The 21127-nt window shown below is 45.3% G+C and overlaps 1 protein-coding gene across 1 annotated transcript in view; it reads left to right on the plus strand.

Moving 5' to 3' along the window:
- Positions 1 to 7413, plus strand: part of LOC123521950 (leukocyte-associated immunoglobulin-like receptor 1) — a 46231-nt gene extending 38818 nt beyond the window's left edge. Inside the window, exons 7-8 of the mRNA XM_045292398.1 lie at positions 4839 to 4891; positions 6008 to 7413. Coding sequence (XP_045148333.1) covers positions 4839 to 4891; positions 6008 to 6145 — 191 coding nt within the window. The 3' untranslated portion in view covers positions 6146 to 7413. The remainder of the gene's footprint in view (positions 1 to 4838; positions 4892 to 6007) is intronic.
- The last annotated feature ends 13714 nt before the right edge of the window (positions 7414 to 21127 follow it).

Consider the following 21127-nt stretch of genomic DNA (forward strand, 5'->3'; position numbering starts at 1 on the left):
AAATGGGTATTTTGTCATATCTTGCCCTGTCCGACTTCTCCCTTCATCCACTTTTCGGTTGTCCGTCCCCCAGGGAGGAGGCCACACACAGTTCCATGCACCCTCTTTTCTTCTTTGATTATATAGTTGACAGTCCTTAGATCACAAAGGCTAGTGTGCTTTCACCGGGTGGGCCACAACCCATCTTTGAATCTTAATGTGCAAACACTGAGTGGAAGGTCCTTGCCTACAGTCACAGGGCTCATAGCGGGCAGAGGCTCCGTCCAGCCCTGGCAGCCAGATCTTAGACTTTAGGGTTTAAAGCCCTTCTCCACTGCCCTCTAGTGATCAGTGTCTTACTCTTCACCCCCTCTGCAGTTGATGCAGGGACTTAAAAGTCTTCTTTCAAATTCTGACAATCAGAACGCGAAGAGGGGGTGTTGTGAATGATAAACATCGTTAAACATTATGCCTGTCGGGCACCTAAAGTTAGGGGACAGAGCTATGAAAGGTGATGAAGAGGAGGACTCCCGGGGTCCCATGTAGACCCATCTCTCCTTTGTCCACCCACCTCTCTGCCTTCTTGGGCCTCCCTGCAAGATGTGTGGTCCCAGTTGTCCAGCTGCCTCTTCCCCTTTGGTCGGTGACTGCACTAGACGCGGAAGAGACTCAGTCATGAGCCATCTCTGAACCCTTCCCCCAACCCAAGTCCCAGGAAAAAGGGGGTTGTACTTGGACTCTGTCAAGGAACCCAAACCACAAGATGATAGAGCCAGAGCCAGTTGACTGTGGACATGAGGCTGGGACACCAGTTGCTCCATGGTAGCAACTCTACTCCCTTATAGATTTACCTATGTGAACACTCACAGGGCCAGTTGTATCCTGTCTTGGACGATCACTATGAGTTAGAATGAACTTCATTCAGAGGTGTTCTAAACCCAGATGCTCTGAGAGTACACAGGGCTTTAGAAATACATATAATTTTTGATGACATGTGTGTTAGTCCGGGTTACTACATAAGCAAATTCATAGACACTCGTGTGTCTATGTGTATATAAAGAGCTTTATATAAAAGAACAATTGTTTATTAAGAAAACATCACAGCCCAGTCCAGATCAATTCCATAAGTGTGACGTTAGCCCATATGTCCAATAGCAGTCTATAAATTCTTCTCCAGACTCGGGAAACACATACAATAATGCTGAATGCAGGAAGATCACAGACAGCGGGTGGAAAGTCTTTTGGATCCAGTGGTGGTGGAAGCATCTCAACACTGGCCTGGGTCTGCATGTGGCTCCTCAGGCTCCACATCTCTTATCTTTAGGAAAACAAAGCAGAGAGCGTCCGTGTCCCATTTCCAGTGAGCTGTTTATCTCTGCAGCACCTCAAAATGAGGCCATCAAGTATCGACATCATTGACAGGCTAAACTCCCCCCCTTCACCCTTAATAATCTCAATTGGGACCAGATTACGTAACTACCACACAATGTAAGGACTCCCTAAGAGGAAGAGGACTTAACTGTGAAAGATGAGGGGCATGAGGACTCTGGGACTGAGTGCATCTCCAGTCTGTCTGTCTACCTCTCGCCTTCCTGGTTCTACCTCTACTCGGTGGGACAAAGGAACTAAGTGGTCCCCACTCCCTGGGTCTCAGGTAATTCACTTGTACTTCCTCCTCTGATGTGAGAATAGAATCTTCTGAGAGGAGGAGTCCCTCTCTGGACACAGCCCCACTCCCACAGTCACATGTCCAAGGTGGTCCTCTGACCTCGGTCATGTTCACTGTCTTGAGATTCAAGTCTCTGATCCCACGCAGGTGGCCCCAAAGGCCAGTCCACAGGTGGGGGTGTTGGGAGGTGAGATCAAAACCATGCTACACAGAACGCTCCCTAAGGTGCTCCCTGAGCCTACTGGTCAGGAGAGGGTGATGTGCTTGGAGTGAGGGAACCCTGAGTTTGAATCCTGCCTCGGACTTTTATCAGTCATCTGTCAGCAGTCCTCTTCTTCCTTCTCTGTCTTCCCCTCCCTCTCTGTCCCTCTTCCTTTCCTTAATTTCCCCCCTCCTCTCCCCCTTCCATCTCCCCTGCTGACTTTCTTTCCTCTTTGAGCTGTCTTTCTCAGAGAGCGGGGTGTTGAAGTCACCCACTATAATTGTTGAGGCTGTAATTTCTTCTTTCATCTTTTGGAGAGTTTGGTTGATGTATTCAGCGGGTCTCTCATTCGGGGAATATATGTTTAAATGCTTAGTGGTTCTTTGTCTACTGTTCACTTGAGGATTATATCATATTCCTCCTTATCTCTTGTTATAGTTTGCAATTTGAGGTCAATTTTATCCGAGATTAGGATTGCAACCCCTGCTTTTTTTAATTGCTTTTTCCTTGGTATGCCTTTGTCCAGTCTTTGATTCTCAGCCTATTTTTGCCATTCTTAATTATTATGCCTGTCAGGGGCCTAAATCTAGGGTCAGAGCTATAAAAGGTGATGAAAATGAGGAGTCCTGGGGTCTCATGGACATACATCTCTCCATGTGCATCCACCTCTCTGCCTTCTTGGGCCTCCCATGCAAGATGTGTGGTCCCGGTTGTCCAGGTGTCTCGTCCCCTTTGGTCAGTGACAGGACTCGTCTGGGAAGAGACTCAGTCATGAGCCATCTCTGAACCCTTCTCCCACCCCCAGTCCCAGGGGAGGTGGGTTGTACTTGGATTTAGATAAGAAGCCACAAATGTATAGAGCCAGAACCAGCTGACACTGGACATGAACCGGGGGACACCAATTGCTCCATGGGAGATATATGGGCCTTTCCACTCCCTCAAAGGGTTACCGTCATGGAAATGCGCAAGGTCAGTTCCACTCGGTCTTATGAGATCAGTAGGAGCAGAATGGATTTCATTCAGCAGTGTTCCAAACTCACTTATTCTGAGAGTACACCTGTGGGGAAAAAGACGGCCCCCACAACTAATCGCTGGTCCAGTGGGCGCAATTCTGATTAAGATATATGAAGACTATAGTAAAGTCATAGAAAGCAAGAGAGATAGAAGAGAGAGTCAAGTAAATAAGTCAGACACATTTCATGGTAGCATGCCCACTTCCTGGACGGCCATGATCTTACCTACCGGCTGCATGCACAGCGAGGGTCGAGGCAAGGTGGGATGGAGATCCCCTTTATTGCTAACCAAGGCTTATATCTACATAGGGGGGAGCGGGGCGTGATTACAGTTAGCCACATGTCACAGGAAGGGGAAGTACAATAGGCATACACATCATGGGAAGGGGATGTACAATAGGCATAAGCGTAACAGGAAGGGGATGTACACATAATAGGAAGGGAAGGGATTAGGGGTATACATGTGACAAGACGGGAGAACCTAGATTCATGATGGTGGCCTAACCTTGGTCACCCTTGAGTGGGCTTGACCTCCCTGGGCTCTCCTTCAAGGAAACAATCTACTAAAACCTTATCAGAAGGGAGTGTACTCTACTTGTTGTGGGATAAACAGTGGTGACTACTTGCTCTGATGGCTGATAACCCTTAGGGAGAAAACCCCCTACCTACTTCTGTTGACCTCCAAGTGTATAATCACTTGGCATAGTAGCAAGCAGCTAAGTTTGGCATATGTTTGGGGGAGACAACTTGGGAGAAATCTCTGTTTCCACATATACCAGACTTTAGAAGCACATATAATTTTTTATGACAGTGTAAGGTCGCCCTAAGAGGAAGGGGACCTGTCTGTGAAAGGTGATAAGGATGATATGTCTGGGACTGTGTGCATATCCAGTCTTTCTGTCTACCTCTAGCCCTCCTGGTTCTGCCTCAACTTGGTGGCACAAAAGGGTTAAGTGCTCCTCACTCCTTGGGTCTCAGGTTATCCACTTGTACTTCCACCTCTGATCTCTGAACAGAATCTTGTAAGACAGTGGTTCTAGACCTTCCTAATGTCATGACCCTTTAAAACAGTATTTCAATTTGTGATGACCACCAAACCATAAGATTATTTTTGTTGCTACCTTATAACTCTAATGTTGCTATTGTTAGGAATAGGGCAACCCCTGTGAAAGGGTCATTTGACCCAAAGGGGTGGCAACTCACAGGTTGATAACTGCTGTTCTAAGAGGAGAAGATCCCCCATGGATCCGCCCCCACGTCCACAGTCCCTTTTCCTAGGTGATCCTCTAACCTTGGCCCATGCACTGTCTTTGAACTTCAAGTCTCAGTATGCAGTAGGTGCTCAATTTGTGACAGTTGCCGATATCTTGAGTCCATCTTTCTAGACGCACCTGTTTCCAAACACCAGCTGTACATCCTCATTGGCATTTCGGTGGCCGTGGTCCTGGGTCTCCTCTTCCTCATCCTCTTCCTCCTCCATTGTCAGCGTCAGAGGAAACATGGTAGGTTTCGAGGTGATGGGTGGGTGACCTGGACAGGGAGATGCTGGGAAAAGACCTCCCTCTTGAATCCAGACCATTGGTCATCCTCAGGTGCCTCTCACACCAAGAGCAAGGATGAGAATCCACGGGAGAGGTGAGAACTGTGAGAGAGAGCCCTAACCCCCTAACCAGTCCTCCGCTTCCTGCCTGCTCCTAATGCTCCTTCGTTCCTTCCCTTCAGACTCAGCCCAGGTGTTGAGGTCTTAAAGAGAACACCAGGTAAGGGGGTGAGGAGAAGGGGCAGACCTGGAAGAAGGGGAGAAGGATTCAGTGAAAGTCAGGGAGCAATATGGGGAGAGGGGAAGGTTTGGTCGCATTCCAGAATGTCCCAGTTAGGGTGAGGGTTGAAACCTAAAGTTGTGAGATATCAAGCAAATTGGCCTTCTAAGGTCCACTCCAGAGTAATGCATGCCCACTTGTCCCCTCTCCTCCAGTGGTGATCACAGCAGATGGGCTTCCCAAGAAGGACAGAGAGATGGACAACTTGGTGAGTGTTTGTATTCCTTATCAGTTGCTGTCACAAATCATTGCCATCGAGTCAATACTGATTCACCGTGACCTTGTGTAGGGTTTCCATTTATAGGGAGCAAACAGCCTCCTCTTTCTCCTGTGGAGTGGCGGACAGTGTTGCATTACCGATCTTGTGGTTAGGCATTAACCTAGCCAAGAGTTCCAACAGGGCTAAGAAAACCATGTTCATTTCGGGGATCAGAAAGTTGGGAGTGGCGTAGCTGGTGGTTCTGACTCATGGTCTTTCATAAAGTAGCTGTTGAGACATTGGCCAGGGTCATGTTCATCTGAAGGCTGGACTGGGGCTGGACTGTGTATTTCCAAGATGAACACTCATAAGCGTGTCTATGGACGACAGCATCATGGGCAAGCACTCGCCAAACATCTGAGACACATTATTGTAGATCCTTTTCCCATAAGCGGTCAAAACATAAAAGTCGGGCCTCCACATATTTTACTTAACACCTTTTGGTGGTGGTGGTGTTAGGCGCCATCCAATTGCTTCTGATCCATAGCGACCCTGTGCACAACGGAATGGAACACGGCCCCTCTTTGCGCCATCCACACAATGGTTCCCATGCCTGAGCTCGTTGCTGAAGCCGCTGTGTCAAGCCATCTCCGTGAGGGCCTGCCTCCTTTTCACTGTCCCTCCACTTGACCTAGAAGGCTGTCCTTCTCCAGGGCCTGCTCTCTCCTGACTAGGGGTCCAAAGTATGTAAGACGGAGTTTTGCCATCCTTGCTTCTAAGGAGATTTCTGACTTTACATTTCCCCCCAGTACATCTCAGAGCCTTGGAAATCCTCTGGGGCCATTTTAGTCTGTCCTGAAGGACTTCTATGAGTCAGAATTCATTCCGCAGCTGCGGACTATGTTTGTGTTTATGGGTGTCCTGCGTGGCACATGAGAATGCGACCACTGAGTCACAGCTGCCTTCTGGGTCACCCAGAGCAACTCTGATATCATAGGGGCAGGAACCACACAGTGATATGATCATTGGGGACCATTGTGAAAGTTAGGTATCAACATCTGCTCCTTAAAGCCCCCTGTTCCTCACCCTCAGTCCCGCTGACTCACCCTGCTCTCTCTCCCTCAGACCCCTGCTGCAGGACACCCCCAGGACGTGACTTATGCTCAGCTGAACCAGCAGGCCCTCACTCGAGGGGCATCTCAAGCTGGGTCTTGGCAGCTCACAGCTGAGTCCACCACGTATGCAACCCTCCACAAGCACTGACCCCCAGGACCTCCTGGCTGTGACCCCTGAGGACGCAGGCAGCACTCTGGGAAGGGCTTGGAGCAGACACTGAGAGGGCTTCTCCAGTGGAATCGTGTCTGCTCAGGAGAGTCCTCCAGTGCACTTCCAGGGAGACAAAAGGTGGGGTCTGCAGTTCCCCATCTCAGAGACCAAGAAACCAGGCAATCGCTGCCCCAAATGACCAGCTTCTTGGAGAGACTGAGTCGCAGCTGTTTCCAGAGGCCCCATGGCAGCTACTGTGTCCAGAGAGCCCACGGATTTGCCCAGCTGATTCACGGTCACCTATCTGATGTCGTGAAACTTGGCAATCGCAGCCAGCGGCTCCCAGACCGCCCTCCTGTGAAGTTCATCTCCCAGCACAGACGCCATTTTCATTTGATCTCCCCCTGATATGTTTATTGTAATGCCATTCACCTATCACACAGTTCCGTAGTTCAGTGGGGTTTTTTAAATTGAATACTTACCGCCACATAAAAGGGTTCTGCTGACTCCGTTTTAAATCACTGGCCAACACATTTGGATGCCTCCCCAGGCTGACTTGTTTCTGGGTCTATCTGACCTGCTCATTCCAAGAAATGGCAGCTGTTTCCCCACCACCAGCAGCTCTAGTTTTTAAGATACAGAATGTATGCCATATACCACACTTCTTTAACTCGCCCATTTAAAAATCTGGATAATTTAAGGCGGTATTTAATTAACTACCTTTTGAGCACAAAGGGAACATTAGATATTAAAATAAGAACTTAATATGTGAGCATCTACTTTTTTTAACCAAAAGCACAGGTTTCTGTGACAAAACCCCCAAGAACCCCAGTTGGTACTTAGGGATGAAGTCAACTAGACACCCCTGGCTATGGGGTGGAGTCAAACCTGTCAATCAAATCACGGACCTCCTTGACATCATAAGACTTGCATAACAGCAAGATGAACAGAGTCTCTCTCTCTCTGAAACATTGACTTCCTGCCTGCAGGAACTCTGCCTGCCTCAAGGGGTGGCCCCTTTGGGTCAAACCCTGAGAGCTGCTAGAGCCCTGCCCTGTTCCCACCAACCTTGGATACACTCTGCACCCACCGGCCTGTGATCTTCCTACATCCAGGTCGGTCATTCTGCATCGCCAGCGTGTGGCTGCATGGGTCTCAAGAGGGTCTTATGGACTAGCACTGGATGTATCGACTTAAGCGGAACTGGGCTAGGATACTCTCATGAAATAAAATACTTCGTGATATAACATTCTTTCTTTTACATAGATGAGTGTCACTGGATTTGTTTCTCTAAACAAGCTGGCCTAACACACCCAGGAACAGGTCTAAAAACCAAAACACAAAAATACATCTTTGGGGTGGGATGCAGCAGTTACATAATCTGTCATCTTGAGCGAAGGGGTGGAGTCTAGCTTGTCAATCAGGTCACAACTTGATTACCTCATTTGGAGGCGCAACGGAGATAAATAGCTCAATGGAGGCACAAACCTCCCTCTCTCTGCCTTCTCTATCCTGCAGTTGAGCCACTTAGAGAGCCGGTGGAGACACATGGAGACCCGCACCAGCATTGAGATGCTTCCACTTCCACTGGATCCACAAGACCTTCTACTCACTAGCCTGTGGTCTTCCTGAATTCGGCATCATTGCATCCGTTTTGTGAGATGGAGGAGGATTTTTGTGGATTGGTTTGGGACATATGGGTTAATGTTGGACTTGTGGGCTTGGGTAGCACTGGATTGGGATGTTTTCTTGATGCACATTTAACCTTTATATAAAACACTCTCTTCTACATGAGTTTCTGTGGATTTGTGTCTCTAAAGTACCCAGACTAATACAGTCAGCTATGAGTCAAAGATGAATCAGTTAGGGTTGTTTAAAGAGCCATCTGCAGACACAGAGAGAAAAATATACTGACCAGGGAATGGACGGTCTGAAAGAGCAGGACGTTGGAGAAGGCCAGATGTCCTCAGTCTTCAGCTGGACATGGACCACGCAGAAGGTCCCAGAGACATGGCTATAAAGTTCGTGTGTTGGAATCCTTTAGATTTAATGACTGTGGAGTAAAGTCAAGGATGGAGGCGTCCCGGTGTCTTCCTTGACTGACTGAAGAAGCTCAGTCATCTGACATGCTGGGACTCAAGTCAGGCTTGACTAAATTCCCACATACAGAGGTCACACCACTCCTTCTCTGACCACTTGGATGTAGTGCTGGAAATCAACATAAGAAAGTACAGCACAAGGACAAATACATGGAGGAGAAATAACTGATGTCTTAAAAATGTGGGGGAACCAAAGCCCCCCACATCTAATCACGGGTTCGCTAGACTCAATTGTACAGTTTTGATAGATAAAGGTTATAGTAACGTCATAGAGAATAATAGAGATAGGAGAGAGAGTAACACGAAGAAGTCAGACACATTTCATGGTAGAAAGCTCACCTCCTGGATGGCCATGATCTCCCCGGCCAGGTGTGTGCACAGTGTGGACAGAGAGGGAAGAGGGAGGTTTATTTCTAACCAAGGCTTATATATCTTTTGGCCCGTGCAAGACCCCTAATTACAGTTAAAGACATACGTCACAGGAAGGGGTTGTACTATAGGTAGTACAACAATGGGGTGGGGATGAGCTAGGGTTATACACGCTATAGGAAGAGGTGGGATTAAGGGTATGCATGAGACAAGATAGGCTGATGCTAGATTCATGATGGCAGCCTAAGCTTGATTGTCCTTGAGCTGGACACTTGATTTAGTCTAAGATTTCAGGGGAAGCAATCCACTGTCCCTAACGGCAGAGAGTGAGCCCCAGTTGTGGCGGGACAGATAATAGGATCTGCTTGCTCTGGATGGCTGGTGTCTTCAGGGAAATTACGTGACAATCATTTATCATTAGTTGCAAGCAGTGTCCTATGTCTGACATCTATATTTGGGGTAGAGAATCTGTGGGAAAGTCTTTTTATATTCCACAAGAAAGACTGGATATTGCCACAAATTCAAGACAAAATAAGGAAGTTTCTAGAAACAAATGAGAATGAGAATGCAACATACCAAACTAGGATACAGCAAAGGCAGTTATCAGAGGATGCTTAAAAGTGATAAATGCGCATATGAAGAAGGAAGAGAGAGTTATGGTGGATACCCATTCACAAAACATTCAGTCATTGGAACAGGGGTGACAAAATAATCCTTCCAATAGCAAAACAAAAGTTATGAAAATCGTGGTGGAGATAAATGAGTGGTAAATAAAAATCAATGGAAAGAATAACTTCAGTGAAAAACCGGTTCTACAAAGGGATCAACAGAATTGATATACTGCCAGCAAACCTACCAAAAGATAGGAAGGGCAGATGAAGGCTGAAACAGGGTGAATTACAAGGGATACCAATGAAATTAAAAGACTAATTACACAGTTCTGTGAAAGACTGTAGTCCAACAAATTCAACAACTCAGAGGACACAGAAAAATACCTGGAAAAACAAGCCATGCCCAAATGATTTTATATACACATCAAGACCATGAACTGACCCATAGCAAATGGAGAAATAGATAGGTTCTCAAGGAACTACAACTAAAGAAAGTTCTGGAGCAGGAAGCTTCACAGAAAAATTCAACCAAGCATTCTGGGAAGAACTGACACTAAATCTACACAAGCTTTTCCAGAACATAGAAAAGGATGATCAATTCCCAAACACATTCTACGAAGCTAATATAACACTTATACCAAAGCTGGGCAAGGTTCCCACAAGAATAGAGAACTATAGGCCTATATCTGTAATGAACATTGATGAAAAAAAATCCTTAACAAAAACCTTGGGCAATAGAATTCAAAGTATACGAAAAAACCTTCCATCATGACCAAATGGTATTCAAAGCATGGCTGCAGGGATGGTTCATCATCTGAAAAGCCATCAACATTATCCATCACACTGACAACAAAATGAACAAGAACCGCATGATAAAAGGGGTAGAGGCAGAATAACATTTGACAATATTCAACACCCATTCCTAACAAAGACATTCAAGAAGATAGGATTACAAGGGAATTAAGTAAATATAATAATAACCATAAGTGAAAAACCAACAGCCAGCATTTTAACAAATGGACAAAAGATTAAAACATTCCCATTGCAAAAGGGGACCAGACAAGGATGCCCCTTATCTGCACTTCTATTCAACGTCATCTTCGAGGTCCTAGCTAATAATATTAGGCAATGGAAGTTGATCAATGTTATACGTTCTGGGAAAGAAGAAGAGAATTTACTGTTATTTGCAGAGGACGTGATTTTATATAGAGAGAACCCAAAAGGCTCCACCATAGTATTGGTTGAAATGATAGTGGCACATGGTAGGGCGGCAGGATGTAAGGTTAACAATCAGAAGATATTTGGATTGCTATACACCACAGAGGAGGTAACAGAAAAAGAGTTCAAGAAGGTAATACCCTTTATAACAGCCAATCAAAAACTGAAATTGAAGGAATATACCTAAACCAGACCCAACCCAGAAATAAAAGATCTGTACTAGGAAAACTACAAAACATTACTACAAGAAACAACAGGAATCTTCACAAATGGAAGAATATACCATGCTCGTGGATTGGAAGACTCAATATTGTAAATATGTTGATCCTGCCTAAGGCACTCTATAAATTACAAATTTACACAAATTTGTAATTTGTATACAAATTCCAGCATAATTTTTCAAAGAAATGGATTAACTTATTACCAATTTTATATGGAAAGAGAAAACCCCAGAATTGGCATGGAACTCCTCAGGAGGAAAACCAAAATGAGTGGGCTTGCATTCCCTGACTTTAGAACTTATTATACAGCCACAGTTGTCAAAACAGCACAGTACTGGTATAATGATAGATACTCGGACTAATGGATAGGAACAGAAAGTCCAGAAATAAAAACAGCAGAATATACACAACTGATCTTTGACAAAGACCCCCCAAATATCAAATGGGAAGCAGATGCTCTTTTCAACAAACGGTGCTGGAAGAACTGGACATCCGCCTTCAGAAGAATGAAACAAGACCCTTACGTCACTCCACACACAAGAACAAGCTCAAGGTGGATCACAGAATTTGAGGTAAAACTCAAAACTATCAGGATCATCAGTGAGGAAATTGGGACAAAGCTAAAGACATTAGTGCAGAGACCATCAGAAATAATGAAGGACACACACCCAGAGGAAGATGAAATAGAGTGGGACCTGCTAAAGATGAAACACTGGTGTACATGGAAATATCTCCTCAAGAGAGTAGTAAAAGAGCCCACAGACTGGGAAAAGATATTTTCTAATGACATATCAAAGGACTTATTTCTAAAAACTATCTTCCAATCTTACAAGAAAAAAATAAAAACAAATAGCCCTCTGAGGAGGTGGGCAAAAGACTTCAACAGAAGATTCCCAAAGGAAGAAAATTTCAATGTCCAATATAGAGATGAGATGATGCTCCTGATCATTAGCCACTTGGGAAATGCAAAAGAAAAACCTAGCAGATACCATCCAACATCCACAAGGACAGCCTAATTCAAAAAAAACAGAGCAACAAATGGAGTAGGTGAGGTGAGATAGGAACTCTCGTTCACCGCTGGTGGTCTTGTAGACATGGACAGCCACTGTGGAAAGTGATTTCGTGATGCCTAAAACAGGTGGAAATCAAGCTATGAGATGACCCAGTAATTTCACTACCAAGTATATACCCAGAAGAAATATGAAACAGATCACAACCAGACAATGATCTTACCTGTGCAGTATACAATCACAAAACATTGGAAACTGCCTAAGTTTCCTTCAACAGGTGAATGGATAAGAAAACTCCGGTATTTACAGACAAAGGAATACTACACATCCCTAAAAGAGAGGTGACACGATGAGAGGACTCATCTTGTGGAAAGACCTGGAGAATATTATGCGCAGTGAAGTTACACAAGCACAAAAGGTCAAGTACAATATGAGTCCACTGAGGTAAGTTCAAACAGCAGAAAGGGAACAAGGAAAAGGAGACACACAGCACACAATTCCTAGGTTGAGGACCAGATATTCTGGCATGTGCCCGACCAAACCTAATGGCTCATACGTTATCAAAAACAGATGTAGAAAACACCTGTGCTGAAAGGCATCTCTACCCCTCCCCATTTCCTTTTAAAGCCTACAGAGTGGTGGGAGAAGAAAAATGATGTCAATGGGGGATCAGGGTACTAAGCAGCCTAAGGGGAGGGTATTGTTTCTATCTCTACAGGAAAGGGAGAGCAAGAGTAGACCCCATACCAGGGTACCAATCCTTGAGGGCGATGTTGCTGCTCAGACTAGCTTGTTCCTAGGAATGAGGGCAGTGCCAGCCACCGCTGGAGAAGTGATACCATCTCTGTTGATGACAGTGTTGCAGATGACAGACCTGAAGATAGAGCTCAGGGAAAGGGGCTGGTCTGACCTACTCACCTGGGGGCAAATCAAGAGTGGATTGCAAAAGTCCCATGTTGGGAGCAAAGCCATGAAGTTCCCCAAAAAATCCTGATCATAGATTTCTGACTTGGGCACCCCAGCTGAACTGGTTGGGGATTACTCATGAGGGGGCCACAATGAAAGTCTCAAGGCATAACTGACAGGGGGCACTAGACCACTCCATCCCTGACTGCAGGAACAGCAAGGAGGGCTTTTAGGATACTCGCCTTTTTCACATGAATGTTGAAGACTAAAAGGTTGTATGTGTTGTTAGGTAAATGGGGCCCAGGGTATGTAACCCTGAGAGAAACGGGGACTGGACTGGTGGTTTATAACATGTCCTTCTCTCTATTTAACAGAGAGAGATTCATCTGCTCTATGTGAGGATCCCTGTTAGACTTGTGACTATCTGTAGGTTGTTGTTTTGATGTTTATTTATACAAGATAGGCAGATAGGCAATTTTAAGAAGAGAGCCACTGGATCAGGGGCATGTGTGTGTGTGAGGGGGAGATGAGCAATAAGTCAACAATGATGGGCACAGGGGAATACTAAGTGTTCCAAAATTGATGGCAAGTAATGTGTAGCTGTTCTGATCCTGTTTGATCACTCACATTGTATCTGAGAAGATTTACTGAGAGGTGGATTATGGGTAAACATAATAGTGGGGTAGGAGGGAAAAAAGAGGAAATGAGAAGAAGAAATATATGACTATATGTGTATTTATATATGTATATATATGCAAATGCAACAAGGAAGCAGATGGACTTTGGGCCTCTACTTAAATCTTACCTCAGTACAAAAAAGGTCTGTTCTAATAATGTGGCATTGTATGATACTCACCTTTCTGACATGGGGTGAAAAAAGCCCATTGTGTCTGGCTATAAAAAGATATAGTGTCTGGCATCTTAAAGGCTTGAATTTAAACAAGCAGCCCTCTAGCAAGATTACAAAAAGGCCCACATGGAAGATGCACAGCAGCCTGTGTGATCGTGAAGGGTTTTGAGGAGGAGTTGTATCAGTTCAAAAATAAGCAACCAAATTGATACAGTGGCAACCCTAAATCCACCTGAAACACAACTGGACAGTCCTCTCAGAAGGGCCAAACATAAGGGATGATACAACTAGGGTGAGGCATGGCACTGATGAACCACATAACTATCCTGTTGTTCTTTAGTATTTCTTCCCATTACTATTTTGGTTTTTATTTATTTTACTTCATTAATCATGTTATATTTCCGTATGTTCACTTGTATACTTAAGATTATTTGGTACAGGAGAGTCAAGATACATAAGCCTTCAGAAGCAGTAACAGGAGTAACGCTTCCCTGATGGTTCAGGAAGCAGTGGGGTGGGAGAGTGGGGAGCTAATAGCATTGATGAGTATAAACCCCATTCGATGGGATGAAGCAACAGAACTGTTAGTGAATGACTATATTGGATTTTGTCAGATGTGATAAAAACAAAAAATAAAAATGTTATTGTAGAGTAAGAAAACAGAATTAGGATTCCTGGGAAGTTGGGTAGGGGAAGGAAGGGATAAAGGTGAGCTGATATCATGGAGTTCAAGATGAAAGAAAATGTTCAATCTGTTTGTGGAAGCAATTGTACAATACTGCATGATGTGATTGACTATGGAATGTTATGATGTCTGTAAGGGCTCCCAATAAAAATGATTAAAAAATAAGACTGGTATTTAGAAACAAATGAAACCATACTTGAAGCAAGGAAAATATTATTTGAAAAGAGATAAATGAAAGGTTAGGTCAATGTGAATGGCAGAAGAGAAGGTGAAATTTGCTCTTGAATGCAGAGTAGCTAATGTGGCCAGAACAAATCATTAGGTAAAAGAGAAAATTTCAAAGACAGCTGGAGAAGACAAAATAGTAGAATGAGCTGTGCAAAGTAGGAGTTAGCAAGACAAAAGTGACAAGAGACGTTGGCATTTCTGAAGTTTCCAAAAGTGGTGGGAAAATGCAAGGCTGAAATTGCAAGACTGAAGGATTTTTTAGACAACTGCTGAATGATGAAGGAAGCCTCATAAAAGGAAGGAATACCCAGAGTCACTGTACCCAAAGGAGAAGTTCACATTGAATCTCTTCGGGAGGTATGATCAAGAAATAATCATTCTGAAGGAAGAAGTTCAAGCAGCACTAAAGGAATGGACCAAATACAAATAAGATGTTCAAGAAATTCATGTAGGTGGAGAGGCGCTGACCCGTCTCTGGTTAGAAACTTGGAAGACAGCTGTGTGGACAATTTCCTAGAAGAGATGTGTATTTGTGCCCGCATCCCAAGAAGGCTGACCCAATGGATTGCAGACATTGTAGAACAATTTCAAATAAAAGCAAAATGTGACTGAAGAGAGTTGACCAGTGGTTGCGGCAGTCCATTGGCACAGAACTGCGAGAAATTCAAGTTGGCTTCAGAAGAGGAACCGGAACAAGAGGTGTCATTGCTGATGTCAGTTGGCTCATGAGGCAAGCTGAGATTATCTGCAAGATGCGTGCTTGTGGTTTTTCCACTGTAAATGCATTCATAGCAAATTATGTAGGATTTGGCAGAAATTGGCATTCCAGAGCATGTAATTTTTTCCCTGTGAGTCAATACAAAAATGAAGATGGAGTTGTTAAAAGAGAGCAAGTGCCTACTCCTACTTTACCACCAGGGCAAGCTGTGTGTCAGGGCTACACCCTTTGATGATGTTTATTGAATGTGCATGCTGAGCACGTGATCTGGGGAGCTGATGATGATGATGATGATGATGATGATGATAAAAGACTGAGTCCTCACGGCTGACAGAATGCTCGTTGAGAGCCTGTGATACGCTGATGACACACGCGTGCTGGGTCACATGAAGAGGACTTGAAGCACTGGCTGACGGAGATCAAAGATGTCCATCTTTTTTAAAAAGAAATCATTATATTGGGGCTGATACAATGTGGGGGGAAGTCAGATCCTTGCTGCCAGACTGCTGTCCCATCCCACAGCAGGGCTGGGCCTACTCCCTGCTGCTGGAGACAATGGACTACTTCTCTCTGAAGCTTGGGGCCATTAGCTTGGTTCCTGTAGGAGGGGTTTGCACCCTACTGATAATGGTTCCTATGGAGACCCAGAGACCACCCCCTAGACCACCCTCTCATTACTGGGTACCCTATAGTGTAACCCCTCCCTGTGACGTATGTCTCTACCTGTAATTAGTGGGCTGGCATGCCCCCAAAATGTATATAGGAGTGAGTCAGCAATATAGGGGGTGGGAACCTCTCTCGGACTTCTCTCTCGGACTCTGACCTCCCTGACTCTCTTCCCCCTCTCCCTTGTTCCCTTTCCCTCCTTCCCTTCCCCCTCTCTCCACGTGGACCACTAAGCTGGGCTGAGGTGAGCAATGTTATCATGTAACATGCCTGACTGTATTATTGTATTATCTCTCATGCTCTCGATGACTCTAATATAATACATATATATCTCAACCGTACAATTGTACTTACTGAACTCGTAGAGAGTGTTAGCGGTGGGGGCTGGCCCCCCACCTCCCTCGGCGTCATTTTTAAATTTAATACTACAATACAATTCATCACGCCAATCTTAGGATGGCTTCCACTTCACAGTTAAGAAAGGACAACTCTGCAATACGGACCCATAAGGAACAAAGATGGAAGGGTGAAAGATTTCAGTTTCTCTGGATTCACAACCGATACCCATAGAAGCAGGGAGAAATGAAAGACAGGATTGGTTTGGGCAAATCCGGGGCAAAAGACGTGTCGGAAGGATTAAAGTTCAGAGATGCCACCTTGGGGACTGTGGTGTATGAGCCTCAACGGATGGTCATTTCAAACATCTCATCTGCATGTGACAATGAATAATAAAGATGGAAATATTAATGCATTTGGAGGATAGTGTTGTTGAAGCATAATGATTACCACATGACTTTTAGCAGCATGAACCAATTGATCTTGGAAGAAATATTCCTTAGAAGTGAGTACTTTGGTCATTTTGTCATGAGGGACCAGTCCAGGAGAAGGACAGCGCTCGTGGTAAAACAGAGAGCCCATGGAAAAGGGGGAGACCATCAGTAAGATGGGTTGACCGGTGACTGCCACGATGGGCTCTAACATGACCCTACTTGTGAGGACGGGGCAGAGCCAGGCAGGGGGGTGTTCTGCTGTTCGTGGGGAGCCGTGAGCAGGATCCAGGTAGAGGGCACTTCGTAGGAGCACAGGTGGGAGGCTGCGAAAGGACAAAGGGCAGGGACTGTCGGTACCATGGACGGATCCCCACGTCGTTCTTCCATGGGGAGAAGTCCACATACAGAACACTGTGCTTTGATTTTACAGTTTAGTGCCCTTCTAGAAAGACCAGAACCATGATGATGAAAGTAAGGTCAGGAGTTTTAAGAACTAGAGATGAGAAATTTCATGTAAATGAACTGCAGGGCACAATAAATATGTAAATTTGACTCATGGGTGCTTTTATTTATGTTTTTAAAATGTTAAAAATGGACCCATGTCCGGTGAAGTTCCATTTAGGGTTCATGTATATGTGAAAATATTCTAATTCTGATTGTTGTGTAGATTGTTGTGTTGATTCCTTGGTCTACAATTCAGTGAAAAATCAATGCACTGACACATTTTTATCCCATATATATTACGTATTTATAAATTGTTAAAGAAAACCTGAACGTTATAGCCAAAGTAGTTATTAGATGAAATAGATCACTTAACAGTACTGAAAACTGAGTAATTGGATGTCCATCTTCTGATGAAATCAATGACTCAGAAATTACGGAAAACACAATGAGGATCCCTTACGTAAAAAAGATCTCGGATGTGCTAAGCGTATGAAACGTAGTCAAGAGCAGGAGGACCTTGGTGGGAACACAGGGGTTCGCAGCTGGACATCCCCTGGGCTGAGGGTGCAGAGCAGTAAGAGAGCCCCCGCTGGGAGCTGCCAGGGCGAGATCTGGACCTGCGCGTTGACTGAGCGGGAGAGCAGAGCGTGGAGCTGAGAGGCTGATGGCCGAGAGGGAGATGATGGGGGGCCTGGAGGTTGAGGGTCCTGAGTGCAGAGAGACTGATGTGGAGCCTCTCCTGGTTTTGCAGAGTGAGACAGAGCGTCGGAGCCTGGAGATGATGGGAGCTCACTGTACCGCTGTCTTAATATGAAAAGGAGTGGTTTACTCATCGTTTACGATCAAGTGTAACATCTTATTCTCTTTCTTGTGCTCATGATTACTTGCTCCCAATTACCCACAACCTCCTCTGCCGAAACCCCAAGAATCTATTAAGCCATGTGCAGTTGCTATGGATTTGCATCTTCTGGATTTCAAATACAGAACATCGTACCAACCTCCTCTCCAGCCCAAAGGAACCCCAAACCCTGACCTAAGCCAGCAAAGCAAACCACGAGCAAAACGAAACTAAACAAAAAGAATGCAAAAACAAGGGCAGAACAAAAAGCATAATAGAGCAGAGAAATTTTCAGTTGTAAAGTATGTATTTAAAACTAGACGATATTTACAGTGTGTGAAATGGGCAGAAAACAATCAGTTTTTCAAAGTTGACCTAAACATATCTTTAATAATCCACTTTCCAGTGCGTTCTGCATGGTAGCATGGCTATTCACATTCCTGGGGAATGGTGGTAGGGGATTCACTGGAGGCTTAATCCACATGGGTACCCTGGAAATGAGTTTTGGGATTTCACTATCACCCTTTACGTTCTTTATACCTGGTGCTCAGAAGATAAGGTCTAATATGGTTCCCTCCTCCTATCCTGGATTTTATTTACACTCCTTGGATCATACAGGCTGGGGTGCACCTTCTTTGTGTACCAGACCTTGTGTCATTGCATTTCTTCCTTGATTACTGCCTCTGCTGATATTCTTTCATGTTACATTAAAGTTGTCACTGCGGTGGTATTGCAGCGTGAGCTCTGGAAGAGTTGGAATCAATGATCCAAACAGCAGAGTGGAAGGGAGTGTAACGTGGAGGTGGGAACAGCTAGTGTCATGCACAACTGAGAAGGTGGCAGGTGAAGCTCTATGTAACAACTGTGCAGTGTTTGTGTCCTCTGAACTACACACACAAGGGACATGTTGTCTCCCATGGCCAGCAGAGGGCTTGGATGGACTGAGAGCAAGGGCTTGCTGTGCATTCCTGAGAGAGAAAGAAGCAGCTAAGTGATGTGGGGCTAAGGTCACCCTCCAATACCCTCCAATACCCCAATGCTATGAGGATGTTACACACTGACGCCACGTGAAATCCCCTTCTGCCAGTGAGGAGGAGCTCACAGCGAAGGAGGATGTCAAGATCTCTCCCTCTTACTTGGCAGGACAAGGAGCAGGGGTCACTCATATGTGACCAGCTACTCGAGCTGTGTTATACACACTGGTTCTCGGGTGCACGGTACCTCGGTATGTATTTGGTGATGAAGAAACTCCATGTGTCCGTGTAGTTCTTTAGGGTTATATCAGAATATGATAACCCTCCTTTATTCAGATGGCAGCCATCAGCCTGTGGAGATCCATGACACCGTATGGGAGTCTAGGGATTCCTTACCCCTAGTTCCCCAGATGCCACTCTAGACCCCTCCCAGGTTTGTCACCTGAAGCCCAGACCCTCTGAGCTTCTTCCAAACTCACTAGTGGCTTTCACTGTGTGGATCAGAGCTTGCAGTTGGGGTTTGGGGGGATGATTTACCCTTCTGTACCTGGACCCACTGGACCAGACACAGTCCTGGAAGAGCCGTCCTGAGAAGGAGGAGCCTGACTTTCTACTCACACGCAGAAGCATCCTGGAAGGTCAAGGGCCCTGTCACTGGGGACAGATGGGGCCTGAGAACATTTCTGCTCCTAAAGGGTCAGCTTGAATTTCCTGAGTCCCTTGGGTCTCTAGCTTTTAGGACCTGTTTGTAAGGAGGGTGACCTCAACCCTTCTTCTTCCCCCCAAAGCTTACTGAAATCAAAGAGTAGTGAGGGTCAAGATGGTGGCGCTGCCTTGCATGGTGCCCAGGGAGACAGATGGGTTATAATGAGACTGATCCTGGAATCGCAGACCTTCACAGGGTGGAAAGAGTCTTGAGTGATGTTAGGTCTCCTCAGCAGGAGCCTCACAGGAAAGAGATCAGCCACCCTTTGCCCCCCTGGATGGTGCTTCCCAAATGTTGGGGATGAGGAAGCTGCTGACTCTGGACAGGTTTCAAAACAGGCCTGAGTTCCAATCTTGAGTGTACCTTTTACCGAAGCTTCACCAACTACAGCAAGTCACCTCCCTTTCCTGTAACTCCATCAGTGCAATTTCACTTCCTTCCTGCTATCATCCGGGCCTTCATCAAGTGTGTGTTGGGCATTTCCCAGGTCTAGTCATTGTGGCCGTTAGGAGAGATTCAGGTGAAGTATCTAGTCTTTCCCCGGGCTTATGGTGCTCAGATGAACTCCAAGTCCACTGTCCATCCAGTTGATTCCATGATGACTCCCTCAGACAAGGTCAAGTGCCCAATAGGGTTTCCAAGGATGCTAGTATTTGGAAGCAGACTGCCACAGCTTTCTCCCATAAGTGACGCTGGGGCCTGTTCACATAGGATTGGAGCTCTGTGCCAGCATTGGAATTTCATCTTTCATGCAACGAACTGTTCAACCAAAGGAGAGTATGACCCAAGTCCCACTTAGTTAGACCACCAGTATGTAGAGAATGGGTTGTAGGAGGATTCTAGCAATGAAAACAATTAACACAAACCTTAATACAAGTCCTCAGGGTTCTACATGATCAGTGGATTTCTTTTTCTTTTTTTTTTCTTTTTAAATCATTTTATTGGGGGCTCATACAACTCATCATAATCCATACATACATCCATTGTGCCAAGCACATTTGTACATTTGTTGCCCTCATCATTCTCAAAACAAAACATTTCGACTTGACCCCTTGGTATCAGCTCCTCATTTTCCCCCTCCCTCCCCTGCCCTCCTCCCTCATGAACCCTTGAAAAATTATAAATCATTATTATTTTGTCAAGTCTTACACTGTCTGACATCTCTCTTCATCCACTTTTCTGTTGTCCATCCCCCTGGGTGGGGGTTATATGTAGATCCTTGTTATCGGTTCCCCCTTTCTACCCCACCTTCCCCCCACCCTCCTGGTATCGCCACTCTTACCAGTGGTCCTGAGGGGCTTATCTGTCCTGGATTTCCTGTGTTTCCAGCTCTTATCAGCGCCAGTGTACAAGTTCTGGTTTAGCCAGATTTGTAAGGTGGAATTGGGATCATGATAGTGGGGGGGATAAAATATTTAAGTACTAGAGGAAAGTTGTCTGTTTCATCATTGCTACACTGCACCCTGGCTGGATTGTTTCCTCCCCACGAACCTTCTGTAAGAGGATGTCTAGGTGCCTACAGATGGGCATTAGGTCTCCACTTTGAACTCCCCCTCATTCACAATGATATGATTTTTTTGTTCCGATGATGCCTGATACCTGATCCCTTTGACACCTCGTGATCGCACAGGCTGGTGTGCTTCTTCTATGTGGGCTTTGTTGCTTC

This window comes from Echinops telfairi, unplaced genomic scaffold, assembly GCF_000313985.2.
Source record: "Echinops telfairi isolate 266 unplaced genomic scaffold, ASM31398v2 ScPeMD7_655;HRSCAF=1070, whole genome shotgun sequence".
NCBI lineage: Eukaryota > Metazoa > Chordata > Mammalia > Afrosoricida > Tenrecidae > Echinops > Echinops telfairi.